The sequence below is a fragment of the Sorghum bicolor genome, chromosome 3, assembly GCF_000003195.3.
Source record: "Sorghum bicolor cultivar BTx623 chromosome 3, Sorghum_bicolor_NCBIv3, whole genome shotgun sequence".
Lineage (NCBI taxonomy): Eukaryota > Viridiplantae > Streptophyta > Magnoliopsida > Poales > Poaceae > Sorghum > Sorghum bicolor.
Genome location: NC_012872.2, coordinates 69,552,775 through 69,571,896, shown reverse-complemented (window position 1 = coordinate 69,571,896; position 19,122 = coordinate 69,552,775). Strand labels below are relative to the sequence as shown.

The following is a 19,122-nucleotide window of genomic DNA, read 5'->3' as shown; positions in this document are numbered from 1 at the left end:
ATATTATAGGACATGAACAAAAAGTGGTTACGTCTTATATACTGGAACGGAGGAAGTATTACTTAAAGTTGCGATGGATTGGTAATAATATCACTAAGTTCCACCTAAATTTACAAAAAAATAATTAAAGATATATTTTGTAGAATTCAAGAGGATCAGATTCTACGATTTGATGCTATCGGGAAAAAATGATTCTACCTAGCTAGAATCCCAATCCTAACAACCTCGTCTTTTTTGAAAAGTTTTTTTATTTTATAAAATGATTAGATAATGGAATTTGGCTAGTAATTTTAGCCAAGGTGTTGGAGATGCCATCTTAGGTCCACTGTCATATGCACAACATCATACAAAACAATAGTTGATTGCATTGAAAGTCTATGGAACAACATCAAGGCACTATCCATTGGAAGAGTACTTTATATTCGTTCCTATGGTGGCTTGGTCCAAAGTGAAAATAATTTCTCATGTGTTAGTGTGCAAGTAAGACGTCAGATAACTGGCTATTCATTCCTTTTTCTTTTGGATTGTGTTTTCTCAGTTAGTTAATAAATATCTTATTGACTTGTCAGCAATTGTTTCATTTTCTCTCCACTGGCAAACCTCCATTCCAATTTATAAGTCATTCCAAGAATCTTGGAGAGTCAAAGTATCTTAAGTTTGACCAACATTATAGAAAAATAGAAAGATTTATGACATCAAATAGATATTACTATGAAAATATAATTAATGAAGAATGTTATGATACTTAGTTAGTATTATAAATATTATTATGTTATCATATAAATTTGGTCAAACTTAAGATACTTTGACTCTTCAAGATTGTGGGGATGGAGGGAGTACTTGTATAAAAAGGAAAACCAGAGGTGAAGAAACATTGTGGCCACTTTTGATCTTGCTAAGCTTTCATTCTCCCTCCATGCCAGAATACTGGTTGTTAGGAGCTGACAAGATTACCAAGGAAGAGAAGTAATGAACCTGATTACCCTTATACTGCAATCAATTGGATGACCAAAGGCTGTTGCGGCTGCCAAAAAAAAACTCGACCAGGGGAGAGAGACGTCCCCCTGATTTTTGTCTTAAGAAGTTGGTGCCGTGACTCGAGCCCGGCCTGGCTCAGCCAACCGCTTCTTTGGCGTGTTATGCTGACCAGTTGCACCATGAGAGTGTTGGCGGCTGCTGCAAATAGAACTGTGCACTGGGTGGGTGCCGAGTAGATGCTCCTTGTAGAGGAGGCAAAGGCTTACAGGCCAGCCTGCTGCACCTGCACTAACGAAGAGAGAGCTAAAACGTCATTCTTTTGGGTGCATAATTTGAATGCTAGGACGTTTTTACATAAGAGAAGAGCTTCTTGAGCATCTAAAATTGTGGCCACTTTTTGATCAGACGAACACTGATATGCAGTAAAGTGTCAAAAGCACTAATTCCATTTAATTCCATATGAGTAGACGATAACACTGCAAAAAAAAAAACTAGCTAGCTAGCTTTATTTGTGTCAAATTAGAGATCAGTCCAAAGAACAGAGACATGGTGGCAAAAGACATTCGCGTACTGACAAATTACGTACTGCAGGGATGCAAGCAATTAAAGAAGCCCCCCGAAACTATAATTAACTAGCGCATCACTGTCAGAAGACCGGCCGTGAGCCCTACCTGTGACTCAGAGAGATTCCATCATCCATAGCTCGATCTGTTCAGTGTCGACGACGACTGTACTCCTGTGGTCTCTGCATAGATACATTTAGGGCATGCAAAGGCACAGCATTGGGGCCTCGATTGTATTATTGCCACGTACTATGTAGCTCCTCGTGAAAGAAGAAACAACAAAAGCTGCTAGCTAGCTAGAGGGTCAAATCTGATATGATTGTTCATGGTTAAAAACAGCATCTGATGCTGTGCGGACAGTGGTTATTCTTCCGAGCATGTCGTCTGATCTGCTGCTGTAGCCAAATAAAACCACAGCCGGCTGCATGCTGACATGAATGTACGGAGCGATCCAACAGTGCTGTCTTTGTATGGCCATGCATGTGATCGATGCAGCTCGTAGGGATGTACGTAACATGTACATGCTTAGTCTTCTAGATCTATCGCACGTCGCTCGATTCGTCGTACATATATACAACTGCAGCCGCTGCAGGCTCTAAGGCCTCGTTTACTTCCACCAACACTACATGAAAAACTTACTAAGAGAGCGCCCCTCCCCACACTGTAGGGGCAGTTAACATTTGAACCGCCCTTACAGTGGGTGGGCAGCCAAGCACAAAGCCAGCCGCCCTTGCAGTGTTCTCTGTAGGGGCGGTTGGTGTTACCAGCCGCCCTTACAGTGGGGGAGGCACTGTAGGGGCGGCTGGTAACACCAACCGCCCCTACAGAGGTTTGTAGCATAAGTAGCCAGCCCACTCTTCTTCCTCCCCGAGCCACTCACTTCCACTCGCAAAAAAAAGGTTTGGGAGGCCTTGGGCACCTCCCTAAAATCACTCTAGGAAGGGGGGAGGTTTTGAACTTAAATCCTTTGGTGGGGAGCTTGTTTAAGGTAAGAAAATGCTATTCCCACCCTCTAATCCATGTTTTATTGGTTGGTTAGTGAGCAATTTACATTTTGGTTTTCTCTCTCTTCCATGGAGCTTGAGCTTTGTGTTGACCAAATTAGAGCTTATCTATGATGCTATTAGTGTAGAATAGGTAGAGACACCACCTTGCACCATCAATTAGGTGATATAGCTTTATTTTATTGGAGATTAATTGTAGTTTCATGTATGGAGAGAAAAGGCATTCTAGATCTAGGGTTTCCTTTTTTTGTTTTTGTTTCATGAATTTGGAATGTGGTTGGCATGAATAGTTATTGGTAAACTAATAGTTATTGTTAATATTAATTGTTTCTAATAATGGTAGATCATAATTGGTAAAATTAATTATGTCTAATAATCGTTTCTAACACAATTATTACTAATAATGATAGATAATAATTGTTGCTAAAAATGGTAGATAATAATTGTTACTTATTAATTGTTGCTAATAATGGTAGATAATATTTGGTAATATTAATTATGTCTAATAATCGTTTCTAACACAATTATTACCAATAATGATAGCTAATAATTGTTGCTAATAATGGTAGATAATAATTGTTACTTATTAATTATTGCTAATAATGGTAGATAATAATTGGTACTTATTATTTGTTGCTAATAATGGTAGATAATAATTGTTACTTATTAATTGTTGCTAATAATGGTAGATAATAATTGTTACTTATTAATTGTTGCTAATAATGGTAGATAATAATTGGTACTATTAATTATGTCTAATAATCATTTCTAACACAATTATTGCTAATAATGATAGCTACTAATTGTTGCTAATAATGGTAGATAATAATTGTTACTTATTAATTGTTGCTAATAATTATTCTCAACTAATTAATTTTTTTATTTATGTAAAGATGGAGAATAGGGCTACTTGGATGTATGGTTTGCCTAGGTACTCACAAGCCTATGCTGATGAGGTGGACAAATTTATTACAATCGCAGTGAATCATGCAAAGACGTTGTCAACAGGAAATAATTGTTCAGTTATTTGTCCCTGTAAAGATTGCAAGAACCACTTAGCAACTTATGATGTGGAAATCATCAGATCACATCTGATTAGGCGAGGATTTGTCCCGAACTACACAGTATGACTTCATCATGGTGAAGTAATGTTTCTTGATGGCAACGATGATGACCAAGAAGACGATGCTGAAGAAGGCCAATTGTTGTCCCAATACGCAGACATGTTTGAAGCACAAATGCAACATGATTCAGCAAATGAACAAGCACGTGGTGATGATGTCGGTGGTGTCGACAATAATGATGGGGATGTTGGCGGTGTTGACAATAATGATGTTGGAGCATGTGAGGGGGATGCAGAAAACTTTGACAACTTAGAGGAAATGCTTCGGGCCATTGGACCAGAAATACTACAACAGAAGAAGGGTCTAGAAAATCTAGAGCGGGTGAAAACAGCGTCAAAGGAGACTGTGTATGGTGTTGAGAAGGGCTGTCCAACACATTGGACACTGCTCCGTTTTGTGCTTGAGCTACTCATCCTGAAGGCTAAGTACGGCTGGTCAGACTGCAGTTTTGACGATCTGTTGCATCTTCTTTCATCTGTGCTGCCACTGCCGAACTTAGTTCCCTCCAACACATACCATGCTAAGAAGGTCATAAGTCCATTGACAATGGGTGTTGAAAAGATCCATGCATGCCCCAACCATTGTATCCTTTTTCGTGGTGAAACGTTCGAAGGTCTGGATAAATGTCCTCGTTGTGGGGCAAGTCGGTACAAGGACAATGACCTTTACAGTGGTGGAGAAGCCTCCACCGGGAACAAGAGGAGTAAGAAGGGTTCCAAAAAGGTGGTACAAGAATCTCGACCTCCAGAGGACACCCCATTAGGCAACGACGCAAAGAAGAGAAAAATTCCTGCCTTGGTAATGTGGTATCTGCCAGTGACCGACCGCTTGAGGCGTATTTTCCTGAACCCTAAGGAAGCCGCGCTCATGACATGGTGGGACGATGAGCGCAAGGTCGATGACGATGTGATTGCACACCCGGCCGATGGCAGTCAGTGGCAGGACTTCGATAATAACAACCCACTGTTCAGTTCGGACCCAAGGAATGTACGGTTTGCCTTGAGCACCGATGGAATGAATCCCTTCAACGAGAGGACGAGCAACCATAGCACTTGGCCAGTGATCTTGACCATGTACAACATCCCAACGTGGTTGTGTCAGAAGAGAAAGTATCTTTTCCTCACTGTTCTTGTTTCTGGCCCTCAGCAACCAGGCTTTGATATGGACGTGTTCCTCGAGCCTGTGATGGAAGAATTCGAGAAACTATGGAGGACAGGGGAGCTGATGTATGATGCTTTCCAAAAGGAGACCTTCACATTAAGAGCAATAATATTTGTGACTATCAACGACCACCCTGCATTGTTTGCCTTGTCTGGACAAATCAAAGGCAAGACAGGATGCTTAGTCTGTCTGGATGATACTAAATGGGTGTACCTAGATGGATCTAAGAAGATTGTTTACATCAGGAATCGTCGCTTTTTAAAGCAAGGTCACAAGTACCGCAGCAAAGTGTACTTAAAGTATTTTGGCAACATCCCAGAGGATGAAGATCGACCTCCGGAGAGACGTCATGATGGACAATATGTGTTCCAAATGGTGAAAAATATAAGTGTCATCTATGGAAAGAAGAAAATGGATGGAACACCTAGAGATAGAAGCACACCTCCTATTGAAGGCGTGCCTTTTAAGAAAAAGTCAATCTTCTTTCAGTATCTTGAATATTGGCAACAATTGGAGGTCCCCCATGCCATTGATGCTATGCATGTGCAGAAGAATGTCTTTGAGAGTCTCATCGCTACCTTGATGGACACACCGAAGTCAAAGGATAGTCTCAAAGCAAGGAGAGACATGGAGCAGCTACATGTGATGCCAGAGCTTCACCCGGTACTTGAGACAAAAACTGGAAAATACACCCTACCCGCGGCTAGCTACAACCTGGACCTAGAAGAGAGGAGAGGTTTATGCACTTCTGTGAAGGGGATCAAAGTCCCGACTGGGTTTTCGGCAAACCCGAAGAAGCTAGTGTCGATGAAGGACCTATCATTTCCACACTGCAAGGCTCACGATTGTCATATGATGCTGACGGTGTTCCTACCAATCGCAATAAGGGCTATCAAGCCAGAGTTTTTGAAGATGGCTATCACCCGCATGTGCTACTTCTGGTCGAAGATCTCACAGAAGAAGATTAGCAAGACAGAGCTGAGTGACCTACATGATTTTGTCGTAGAGACCCAAAACCAACTAGAGATGTGTTTACCTCCCGCTTTCTTCGACCCTATGGTACATCTCATGATTCACATGGTTCATCAGATACAGGCGTTGGGCCCTTGCTACTTGCATGAAATGTGGTCGTATGAGCGGTTCATGTCGGTTCTAAGTCGATATGTGCATAATCGTGCATACCCAGAGGGCTCTATGATAGAGGGCTACAGTAGTGAAGAAGTCATCGAGTGCTGTCAAGAGTACCTAAAAGTACAGAGAGGGATTGGTATTCCCGATTCTCACTACAAGGGTAGGCTGGCCGGGAAGGGCACAAATGGTAGAAAAATCTTCATCGACAATGAATACGCTGAAGTGAGTCGGGCGCACTACGCTGTCTTGGCGAGCACAAAACTGATGGAACCATATATTGATGAACACATGGAGATCATCCAATCAGAGAGAAATGGTCGTACAGGTGATTGGGTCATGAAACAACACAAGCAACGCCTAACTTCATGGTTGAAGGACCAAAACATACAGCCTGGAGAAACCATAGATTCTATTACCATCAGTAAGTTGGCAGCGGGGCCATCAAGACAGGTGACATCTTGGAGTTCTTATGAGATCAATGGGTACACATACTATACCCACGCAAAGGATAGTAAATGTGTGAACCAAAACAGTGGTGTTCGAGCAGTGGCTATCGGCGCAGGGGGACAAAAGATCGATTACTTTGGCATAATTGAAGATATATGGGAACTTGACTATGGAACTGAGGCACTAAATGTGGCCCTATTTCGATGTCGCTGGATCAAGCAACATGAATTCAATGAAATCGGATTGAGGGTCGTGGACCTTCACAGCATAGGCTACCAGGATGATCCATGGGTCCTTGCTTCACATGTTACACAGGTTTTCTATATGACCGACCCGCTCAGCATTGTCCCCCCAAAGAAGAAACCTAAGCATGTGGTTATCCCTGGAAAACAGCACATTATTGGAGTTGATGGCGTTGATGATGTTGAAGCCTACAATAAGTGCGATCAGATGCCGCTATTCACAGACTTTATTAACAAGATTGGTGTTGTGGAAAAAAGCCTACCCAAAGATGTATTGCCATGGGAACGAAAAGGTGTGAAGTGGAAAACTGTTACGGCGGCGGATACTAATAAATAGTCATTTGTATGTGTGTGAGACTTTATTTATGTATCCATGTGAGACTACATTTATGTATGTGTGTGAGACTACATTTATGTATGTGTGTGAGACTACATTTATGTATGTGTGTGAGGCTACATTTCTTAACGCTTTGTCAAATGCAAAAACGTCCTATATATCAAATGTACATCTTGATGAGTGGAACAAAGTTGCTATTCATGACTTTCGGAGTTGGGGCCATTCAGGGTCCCGAAAACGTGCGTGTAGCAGTAAAAATTTGAAAGTTCAAAATTTGAGTGGTCCAAACCATCTCATATGAAAAGTTGACCATTACACCAAATGTGTGTCTTGAGAAGGGGAACAAACTTTGTATTCATGACTTTTGCATCTGAGACCATCTCGGGTCCGGTCAAAGTGTATTTTGTCAAAAATCCAATGTTTGACTTGGTCAAACTAGGTCAAACTAGGCAATAAAAGACCTCAAATGAAAAAAATTGAATACAACATAGTTAGATCTCATCAAGGTCTACCTTTGGTACACAATACATTTTTGCATTTGGAAAAGTTACAGAAAACTCAGTTCACATGTTTTGAAAACCCAAGGCGTGGCTTGGACAAACCTGGTCAAACGAGTGAGTAAATGACCTCAAATGAAAAACTTTTGAATACAAGGTAGTTAGAGCTCATCAAGATACACATTTCATACATAGGACATTTTTGCATTTGAGAAAGTGTTTGTAAACTCTAGTCACAAAGTCTTGAATCACACATAGACTTTATGAAACTACATGCGGGACTTGTGGATTTAGAACTGCACTTTCTTAACGCTTTGTCAAATGCAAAAACGTCCTATATATCAAATGTACATCTTGATGAGTGGAACAAAGTTGCTATTCATGACTTTCGGAGTTGGGGCCATTTAGGGTCCCGAAAACGTGCGTGTAGCAGTAAAAATTTGAAATTTCAAAATTTGAGTGGTCCAAACCATCTCATATGAAAAGTTGACCATTACACCAAATGTGTGTCTTGAGAAGGGGAACAAACTTTGTATTCATGACTTTTGCATCTGAGACCATCTCGGGTCCGGTCAAAGTGTATTTTGTCAAAAATCCAATGTTTGACTTGGTCAAACTAGGTCAAACTAGGCAATAAAAGACCTCAAATGAAAAAAAATTGAATACAACATAGTTAGATCTCATCAAGGTCTACCTTTGGTACACAATACATTTTTGCATTTGGAAAAGTTACAGAAAACTCAGTTCACATGTTTTGAAAACCCAAGGCGTGGCTTGGACAAACCTGGTCAAACGAGTGAGTAAATGACCTCAAATGAAAAACTTTTGAATACAAGGTAGTTAGAGCTCATCAAGATACACATTTCATACATAGGACATTTTTGCATTTGAGAAAGTGTTTGTAAACTCTAGTCACAAAGTCTTGAATCACACATAGACTTTATGAAACTACATGCGGGACTTGTGGATTTAGAACTGCACTTTCTTAACGCTTTGTCAAATGCAAAAATGTCCTATATATCAAATGTACATATTGATGAGTGGAACAAAGTTGCTATTCATGACTTTCGGAGTTGGGGCCATTTAGGGTCCCGAAAACGTGCGTGTAGCAGTAAAAATTTGAAATTTCAAAATTTGAGTGGTCCAAACCATCTCATATGAAAAGTTGACCATTACACCAAATGTGTATCTTCAGAAGGGGAACAAACTTTGTATTCATGACTTTTGCATCTGAGACCATCTCGGGTCCGGTCAAAGTGTATTTTGTCAAAAATCCAATGTTTGACTTGGTCAAACTAGGTCAAACTAGGCAATAAAAGACCTCAAATGAAAAAAAATTGAATACAACATAGTTAGATCTCATCAAGGTCTACCTTTGGTACACAATACATTTTTGCATTTGGAAAAGTTACAGAAAACTCAGTTCACATGTTTTGAAAACCCAAGGCGTGGCTTGGACAAACCTGGTCAAACGAGTGAGTAAATGACCTCAAATGAAAAACTTTTGAATACAAGGTAGTTAGAGCTCATCAAGATACACATTTCATACATAGGACATTTTTGCATTTGAGAAAGTGTTTGTAAACTCTAGTCACAAAGTCTTGAATCACACATAGACTTTATGAAACTACATGCGGGACTTGTGGATTTAGAACTGCACTTTCTTAACGCTTTGTCAAATGCAAAAATGTCCTATATATCAAATGTACATATTGATGAGTGGAACAAAGTTGCTATTCATGACTTTCGGAGTTGGGGCCATTTAGGGTCCCGAAAACGTGCGTGTAGCAGTAAAAATTTGAAATTTCAAAATTTGAGTGGTCCAAACCATCTCATATGAAAAGTTGACCATTACACCAAATGTGTATCTTCAGAAGGGGAACAAACTTTGTATTCATGACTTTTGCATCTGAGACCATCTCGGGTCCGGTCAAAGTGTATTTTGTCAAAAATCCAATGTTTGACTTGGTCAAACTAGGTCAAACTAGGCAATAAAAGACCTCAAATGAAAAAAAATTGAATACAACATAGTTAGATCTCATCAAGGTCTACCTTTGGTACACAATACATTTTTGCATTTGGAAAAGTTACAGAAAACTCAGTTCACATGTTTTGAAAACCCAAGGCGTGGCTTGGACAAACCTGGTCAAACGAGTGAGTAAATGACCTCAAATGAAAAACTTTTGAATACAAGGTAGTTAGAGCTCATCAAGATACACATTTCATACATAGGACATTTTTGCATTTGAGAAAGTGTTTGTAAACTCTAGTCACAAAGTCTTGAATCACACATAGACTTTATGAAACTACATGCGGGACTTGTGGATTTAGAACTGCACTTTCTTAACGCTTTGTCAAATGCAAAAATGTCCTATATATCAAATGTACATCTTGATGAGTGGAACAAAGTTGCTATTCATGACTTTCGGAGTTGGGGCCATTTAGGGTCCCGAAAACGTGCGTGTAGCAGTAAAAATTTGAAATTTCAAAATTTGAGTGGTCCAAACCATCTCATATGAAAAGTTGACCATTACACCAAATGTGTGTCTTGAGAAGGGGAACAAACTTTGTATTCATGACTTTTGCATCTGAGACCATCTCGGGTCCGGTCAAAGTGTATTTTGTCAAAAATCCAATGTTTGACTTGGTCAAAGTAGACAAAAATGAATAAACTTTGCATATATATATATATATATATATATATATAAACTAATCATAAAAATGTATGAAATAATTCAAAATTATTACATATTAGGTCAAGTGAGGCACTAAAGAATTTTTAAGTTTACACAATTTTATTTTTTAATTCCAAACCAATTTAGTTTCAAATTATATAATGTATATAAATTAAAGATACAAAAACTTGGAATAGTTTGAAATTATATAATATATATAAATTAAGTATAAAAATACATGGAATAAATTAAAATTATTATATAAATACATTTTGAACTTTAACTAAATTAAAAAAATGATTTTAAATTTCAAGAAAACCACAATAAGGGCGGTTCACATCTGAACCGCCCTTACAGTGGGGCTGCCCTCCATAAAACCCCCTTCCGTTCGCAGCGCCTAAGCCAGGGCGTTCTCATTCGCAGTTGGACGCCGTCAGGCTGCCCGATTCCCCCCGATCGGAACCCTAGCCGCCGCCGCCCGATTTCCACGCCACCACTCTCCTCCCCCTCCCCCTTCGCCGGTGCCGTGCAACGCCACCACTCTCCTCCCCGCGCTCTCCTCCCCCTCCCCCTTCGCTGGTGCCCGTGCCACGCCACCACTCTGCTGCCGCCGGGAGCCAGATCTGCACACGGCCGCCCGCCCACGCGCGCCTCCACGAGCTCGGCGAGTCTGGCCGAGGACCTCGGTCGTCCACGAGCTCTTCGTCGGCGCGTCCACGAGCTCTTCTTCCGCGAGCTCGGCGACCTGCTTCCGTCCATGTGCGAGCCCGTGCGCTCCGCCCTGTCAGAACCCTAGACGTCGCCGAGGGCCGAAGATCCACGCGCGGCCGCCCGCCCGTCGGTGAGCCTGGGCACTCCGCCTGCTAGGAACCCTAGGCGCCGCCCGTCCGCGACTCTCTCCTTCTCCTCCAAAGGTATGTGAGTTTGCTCACTTTGCTTTTTTGAAACCATCTAGTTTCATAGGCTGCTCAGGTATGTGAGTTTGCTCACTTTGCTTTTTTGAAACCATCTAGTTCTATATGCATGATCTGCAGTAGATTTTAGGTGCCTAGCAAAGTCACAAAGGTATATATACTTGTTGTCTGTACTGGTGTCTGCGAGGGTTATAACTATGTTTGAAATTCTGGTAGCTCTGTGTTTGAAGTCTTGTAGACATTGCTGCAGTAGTTGAAGCAGCTGGATGGTTTTACCTTTGCACGTTCTGAATATATCAAACTTTTGGTAATAGAAGTCTCTTTCATTTCTGCTATCAGCAGATAGCTATAATCCGGGGCTCTGATGTCATAATCGATGTCGATCATACTACTGTAATTGTCTTTTAGAGCTATGTTGTCTGGTTAATGATGCTTTTGCCTGAGTCATATTTGACATGAATATTATTATAGATTCAGGAAATGTTCCCTCAATCATCTATTATCTTTATGTTTGACTCTGAACTCTATTTGTATGATCTTTGACTTCTAGTTTGTTCCATTATCATTTTATAGACAATCTGTTTACTTCTAGTTCGTTCTGGTGGCTTACTGTCATTTTAATTTGTGGCTTACTGTAATCCTACTACTACTGCTTTTGTACTACAACTGTACTACTACTCTCTCTATGACAGTTTTATATACTGAGGCATAATTACTGTTGTTTATATAGCAGGCTGCTTATATGCCACTCCTCTCTACTACTACTACTACTACTACTACTCTACTGTTGTGGTGGCTTACTGGGATAATTTTGAATTGGTGACATTTTTTGAACCGTGCCCCTCTATACTACTACTATACCCTCTCTCCTCTACTATTGTTTTGCCGATGATGAAATTGTCTAATTCAATACATTATTTTAGAATATGAGCTGATGATCCAAAACTTATGAGTAACTTGGCATCATTACTAGCCGCCTCTATAGTGCCTTGTTCTCAATTTTGATGCCTTGATGCTCCAAGTTCTTGATCAAATGATGCTAGACATGTTTCTGAGGCCTTTTTTAAACCTTTCCCTCTCCTCACCTCTCCTTCCTCTCTGCTCCTTCTATCTCTCTTCTATTCTCTACTCTCATCCTCTCTCCAACACTACTGCACTAGTCTACTACTAGTGCTAGCTGCTGCTCTACTCTAGTACTCTACTAGTACTACACTACTGTTGGGGCTTACTGTAATCCTACTACTACTGCTGTTGTGCCCAACTCTCCTACTACCCTCTCTATGACAGTTTTATAAACTGTGCTCCTCTATACTACTACTACCCTCTCTCCTCTTCTATTTTTCTTCTCTCCTTTGTTTTGCCGATGATGAGATTGTCTAAGTCCATTCATTGTATGGAATATGAGCTGATGATCAGGAACTTGTGAGGAACTTGGCATCGTTACCAGCGGCCCCTATATGACCTCATCTTCTCTATTACGATGCCTTTATGCTCCAAGTTCATGATCAAATGATGATTGACATGGTACTGAGGCCTTTACTACGATCGATTACTTTTTTTTTCAAAATTTGTCTCCTTTGTGTGTTCTCTCTCCTATCTTCTCCTCTCATCTGCTGCTGCTGCTACTACTAAAGCACTGCTACTACTACTAAAGCACTGCTGCTCTCTCTTCTCCTCTCTTCAACCTACTTCTCTGTTTTGATGCCTTGATGCTCCAAGTTCTTGATCAAATGATGGTAGACATATTTCTAAGGCCTTTTTAAAACCTTTCCCTCTCCTCACCTCTCCTTCCTCTCTGCTCTTTCTGTCTCTCTTCTATTTTCTACTCTCATCCTCTCTCCAACACTGCTGCACTAGTCTACTACTAGTCCTAGCTGCTGCTGCTGCTGCTGCTGCTACTACTACTACTACTACTACTACTACTAATACTACTACTAAAGCACTGCTGCTCTCTCTTCTCCTCTCTTCAACCTACTTCTCTGTTTTGATGCCTTGATGCTCCAAGTTCTTGATCAAATGATGGTAGACATATTTCTAAGGCCTTTTTTAAACCTTTCCCTCTCCTCACCTCTCCTTCCTCTCTGCTCTTTCTGTCTCTCTTCTATTTTCTACTCTCATCCTCTCTACAACACTGCTGCACTAGTCTACTACTAGTCCTAGCTGCTGCTCTACTCTAGTACTCTACTAGTACTACACTACTGTTGGGGCTTACTGTCATTATAATTTGTGGCTTACTGTAATCCTACTACTACTGCTGTTGTGCTCCAACTCTACTACTACTGCACTAGTCTACTACTAGTGCTAGCTGCTGCTCTACTCTAGTCCTAATTCTACTACTCTTCTCTCCTACTTCTATGATTTTTCTTCTCTCCTTTGTTTTGCCGATGATTAGATTGTCTAAGTCCATTCATTATATGGAATATGAGCTGATGATCAGGAACTTGTGAGGAACTTGGCATCGTTACCAGCGGCCCCTATATGACCTCATCTTCTCTATTACGATGCCTTTATGCTCCAAGTTCATGATCAAATGATGATTGACATGGTACTGAGGCCTTCACTACTTGTAATACTTTTTTCTTTCAAAATTTCTTGCTCGATGATACTAAAGGTGTAGTGAGACAACATGACAGTCAAATACCCATAGCTTCTCCTAGACCAAAAGCTTCTGGGGGAAACTCGTCTCGAATGGAGTGCCATTGGATACTAGCCTCCCCCAGAGGTTTTCGGTCTTGTAGTGCAAATGGGTTTTCTCTTAACCTATTACTGACTGTCATATAAGTCTATGATCTATGATCACCACAGAGCAGCGGATGGCTCTATAAAGCAGCAACCCGCTAATTTGAGGGCACATTTGTTTCTTCTTCTTCTACTACTACCAAACTAATTTGTCTCCTTTGTGTGTTCTCTCTCCTATCTTCTCCTCTCATCTGCTGCTGCTGCTACTACTAAAGCACTGCTGCTACTACTAAAGCACTGCTGCTCTCTCTTCTCCTCTCTTCAACCTACTTCTCTGTTTTGATGCCTTGATGCTCCAAGTTCTTGATCAAATGATGGTAGACATATTTCTAAGGCCTTTTTAAAACCTTTCCCTCTCCTCACCTCTCCTTCCTCTCTGCTCTTTCTGTCTCTCTTCTATTTTCTACTCTCATCCTCTCTCCAACACTGCTGCACTAGTCTACTACTAGTCCTAGCTGCTGCTGCTGCTGCTACTACTACTACTACTACTACTACTACTACTACTACTACTACTACTACTACTACTACTACTACTACTACTACTACTACTACTACTACTACTACTAATACTACTACTACTACTACTACTACTACTACTACTACTACTACTACTACTACTAAAGCACTGCTGCTCTCTCTTCTCCTCTCTTCAACCTACTACTACTACTACTAAAGCACTGCTGCTGCTACGACTACTACTAATGCTGCTGCTGCTGCTACTACTACTACTACTAAAGCACACTTTATTCCTTTCATCTGTTAGAACAAATCACGAAATGACACGGACAACAAGCAATGCAGCCCGATCCAACGAACATGAAGAGCACCCTAGCCCTAGAGAGCAAGAAATACATGATCAGTTTTCTCAGGAACAGTTTGATGAAGAAGTGGGCAATGGTGTAGCATTTATGCTTACTCAGGAGGAGTCTGGCGAGGAGCAAGGGGGAGAAGCGGGAAGAGGAGAGACTGATGAAGGATCTAGCAAGGACGATGACTCAACCTCGGGATATGAAAGTCCTGAGGATCCACACCCATGTGAACCTAGACGGAAGCCAACGACGGATGAGTTGGACAAGGACTTTGACCCAAACGAGGAGGTAGGGATATGAAGGTCACTTAGTAAACCATAAATTTTGGTAACGATATGGTTGTGTTACCTCTACTAACACTTTGACCTGTTGTTTATACAGGTCCCTCCTAAACCTCCAAAAAGACCACGTCGGCGTCCGACACGTTTCGCCGGACACGACGGGGCAAGGGAAAGGAGGGCAGAGGCAACAGGCACAGAGACTACGATTGTGGCCTCTGCTCCGCAACCTGAAGGCACAACCTCGGCCTCAACTACCAAAGTGAAAAGGAAAGGAGGGGTCAGAAAGCCAAACCACTATCCAAATGCAAAAATGGTTTATGTGATTGATGAGGTTGGGGAAGAAGGGCAGATCCTTAAGCCAAAGGAGTTCCAATCAAAATTCCGCAATGCAATTGGGGCCCTAGTCAGAGACAAGTTGAACCCATCAATCCGTAATTGGCACGACTATCCAGAGGACATAAAGGATGACCTATGGAAAAATCGTCTGTTGGTCAATTTTAATTTTAGGATTCCGGCAGAGAAGCTACCCCTAGTAAGACGACGTGCTATGAAGATGATGGGAGAATCCTTCCGACGTTGGAGGAATGAGCTGAACACCGAGTACATCAAAAAGGGGTTAACTCCGTACCATAAGTATGGACACATCACTCCTGCTATCTGGGCGTTGCTCGTGGCTGAGAAGACTGCACCAGAATCTTTGGCCTTAAGTGAAAAGAACAGCTTGCAGGCGAAGAAGAACATCCACCACCCTCGTCTAGGCCCCGGTGGCTACGAGGGCAAGGAAGAGATGTTTAGAAAGATGGAAGAGGAGGCCGTAGCTGCTGGGAATACAAAAGTAATGAAATTGAAGCCACGCACCAAGCGTTGGCTCTTTGCCAGGAATCTTGAAGAATCAGGCAGCAGTCTGAAATTTGCCAAGCCAGAGACCGAGGAGGCAGTGTCAAGGATAATGAAATATTCTGAAGACATCGAGAAGGGCTCATTCACTCCTTCTAGAGAGAAGGACGAGCTTAGCCTTGGCTTGGGAAACCCCGAGCACCCAGGCCGTGTCAGGGGGTTAGGGAAACATAAGACCTGGAAGGAAGGATTTCGAGAGGATGTGGAGATGTACAAGAAACATGGTAGAAACCGGGAGGAGAGTCTTGCCACCCTAGTGAAGACCCTAGTTGCCAAGGAACTACAGGAGCAAGGACTGTCTACTGAGCGACGGTCACAAATGGAGCCGCCTAGGGATTTGGTTCTAGTTGGTAGCCCTCCAAATGTTCAAAGCAGCCAAGGTTCCAATGCAGCCTCCGCCTCAGTCGATCACATACGGGTGCCAACTCGTTGCATCCTGTTGATTCCCATCGGTAGGGGACAGGAGATGGCTGAGGTCGCAACGGGTCTGGCACATCCTCCAATTCCAGGCGACATCTGGCACCATAAACCGGTCCCGGCCGACTATAGTAAGGTTGAGGTGCATACCGTGAATCCCGAGTACGCGAAGCATAAGATTGAACACCCAACTAGCGAGGGGATTCGTGAGCTTGGACTACTCATGAAACAGTTCATCCTATGGTACAAAAAGGATATTGTGTTGAATGTTTCCTCGCCAACTCCAAGTGATGTACACCTGGAGAGAGTCCACCTTGAGGATGGAGCGGTGTATTCACCGTCTCATGAGGACCACTTGATGCATGAGAGGGTACCGGCTTCTCCAACCGCTGGTGAGCAAGGGGTCGAGCCAGGGCATGATGAGACGCCACATGAGCCTCAAATAGGTGAACCTTCTGTAGCTCGTGCGGAGCCAGAGCATGAGATGCCACATGTGCCTCATAGTCCGCATTCTTCTACAGCTCGTGCCGAGCCAAAGCGTGATGAGACACCACATGTGCCTCATAGCCCAAAACCTTCTACAGCTCGTGCCGAGTCAGAGCATGACGAGACACCACATGTGCCTCCTAAGCCACAACATTCTCCAGCTCGCCCCGAGCAAGGCCATGATGAGATGGCACAGACTTTTCAACAAGCACCGCCGACACATGAAGAACTACTCCCTCTAGTATGTGAAGCTCGTGAAAAGATCCCCATCATGATAAGGTCGACAGGGTCAAAATCTTTTGTGGATATGAATGTCTCGGGTATGTACAAGTGGTATGCTCATGACCAGTTCAAGCCTGAGAACCAAGGCCCGAACAAATTTGCCTACAGGATGCCCACTGACACCTCAGACTACACAACGATAACAAAGTATCCAGATGTTGAAACCATCAAGTGGTCAAAGGATTGCCCGAAAGAATATGTAAAAGGCAAACGTTTCCTACCAAACCGGGTCTTGTGTAAGATGCCATATGGAATGAGAAGGTTCCATGATTGGTACTACTTGCATGTTTCACGTACAGAACTGAATGTGTTGGAAGCAGTAATACCTGCTCGCACATTTGGAGGCCCTGCTTCGGGTATTGCCTTTGACTTCAGCGACATCCAATCATGCTTTCACCTTAGTTCAATGTCGATGAATCTGATTCGCACTTGGTGCCTGTAAGTCCTCTTCCTCTTGATATGATTTGAAAGTAACCTAGTTGGATTTTGCTAAAACTAACTTACGTCATGATTTTTAGAATGCAAGCAAACTTTATGAAATCTACACGCTCAACGAAAGCCGGGTATGTAGACCCTATGCCTATAGCACAAATAAATTTTAATTACCCATCGAGATGGGAATTGGATGCGCCACAGCTAGCTGCTGGAGGGACGTTGGCGGAGAAAGAAAAGATCCGTGCGGCCAAAATAAGAGAAGAGTCTCTTAAGGTTGCGGCATGGCTTGCCGTATGTTTAAAGAATCTCCAACACTTCGAAACAATATGGATTCCATACCACTTCAAGTAAGTTCGATTAATTGTATACTTAACGATTGTTCGGTTTATCTTATTTTGATGCAAAGGTACTTATGTATTTATTTAAAATTGTTGTAGCAATCACTGGATAGTCATAGGTCTCGATGTCGGGATGAACATGGCATGGATTTGTGATTCTGCAGATTTTGACCCTCACACATATAAAGACTTCATGTCAATTCTCATTACGTAAGCAAATTTGTAATCCTAGTAACCTTATATGATTCACTTTAATATCGACTTCTGCATACTACAAGTCACATCGATTCTCATTCAAACAGGGCATTCAGGGCCTATGTCAAGAATCACAAAGGAAGGCATGATCCAGGTCTGGGGAGCCACTTGCGTTTCAAATCTCTATGTTCGGTAAGTGCGACTTAGTTTGGCATAAAATTACTAATTTTTTCAGTACTTATACTTGACACATCTCCACTTGCAAATTGAAACAAAGTTTCCCAAGCAAAGGCCAGGGAGTCTGCATTGTGGATACTATGTATGTGCTTTCATCAGTAACACAAAAGGCTACAGGAGACACCCTGAATTGGTAAGTTTGAATCTCTTAGTGGGTTGTAGTATGAAAACATAGTATTTCTCACTTAGCTTTGCAATCTCTTCTTTACACTAGACCTAAACTTGTCTTTTACGATCTTGTAGTGGAAAGAAGAAAAAGGACTAAAAAGGGATGTCTACAGGGATGATGACCTCTTAGAGATTGTCGGTGACCTTTGCAACTTTATAATGGACCATGTTGTTTATTACAAAGGTGATTACCATAACCCACAGTCCGACTTAGGTAGCAATCCTCTTTACCAGCACCTCCGTCAGTGGGATAGGCTATGTCTAGGTCGTTGATTACATGTGAACTTGTTGGAATGGACTGTGATCGATTTGTATTAGTACCTGAAAAATTTCGGACTCTTTTGGATGGATTTGGACATGGAAACATTTTGGACTTGAAATGTGGTGCTGTGTATATGTATGGATATTTATGTTGTGAATCTGTGATGTTTTCTGTCTCTGATTATATATGTATATATGTATGTGGTGCTGTGCTGTGCTGTCAACTCGATTATTGTAATTTTTATTTTTTTTTCTGAAAAATAACTGTAGGGGCGGTTCTAGATAGAGCCGCCCTTGCAAATACAGATAATAGAGGCGGCTGAGACACAAGCCGCCCTTACTAAGGCTCACTATAAGGGCGGCTGGAAGCACCAACCGCTCTTACAGTAGGCCACTGTAAGGGCGGCTGTTGTTTCCAACCGCCCTTACAGTGGGCCTCTGTAAGGGCGGCTGGTGTTGAACCGCCCTTACAGTGAATTCCACTGTAAGAGCGTTTGCATAAGG

The 19,122-nt window shown here is 42.0% G+C and overlaps 1 protein-coding gene across 1 annotated transcript; it reads left to right on the top strand.

The window, feature by feature from the left end:
- LOC8062449 lies at positions 3,370–18,721 on the top strand. Its single transcript, XM_021455826.1, has 7 exons — positions 3,370–3,802; positions 15,595–17,422; positions 17,503–17,766; positions 17,857–17,967; positions 18,060–18,144; positions 18,230–18,322; positions 18,433–18,721. The coding sequence occupies exons 1-7, from the start codon at positions 3,694–3,696 to the stop codon at positions 18,628–18,630; spliced, it is 2,688 nt and encodes an 895-aa protein (XP_021311501.1). The 5' UTR covers positions 3,370–3,693; the 3' UTR covers positions 18,631–18,721.

Excerpts from the sequence above, each read along its gene's own strand:
- LOC8062449 (XM_021455826.1), top strand. The coding sequence starts at position 3,694 with ATGTTTCTTGATGGCAACGATGATGACCAAGAAGACGATGCTGAAGAA. Across the intron at positions 17,968-18,059 it reads TTCATGTCAATTCTCATTAC|GGCATTCAGGGCCTATGTCA; the intron begins GTAAGCAAATTT and ends TCATTCAAACAG. Across the intron at positions 18,145-18,229 it reads GTTTCAAATCTCTATGTTCG|TTTCCCAAGCAAAGGCCAGG; the intron begins GTAAGTGCGACT and ends ATTGAAACAAAG.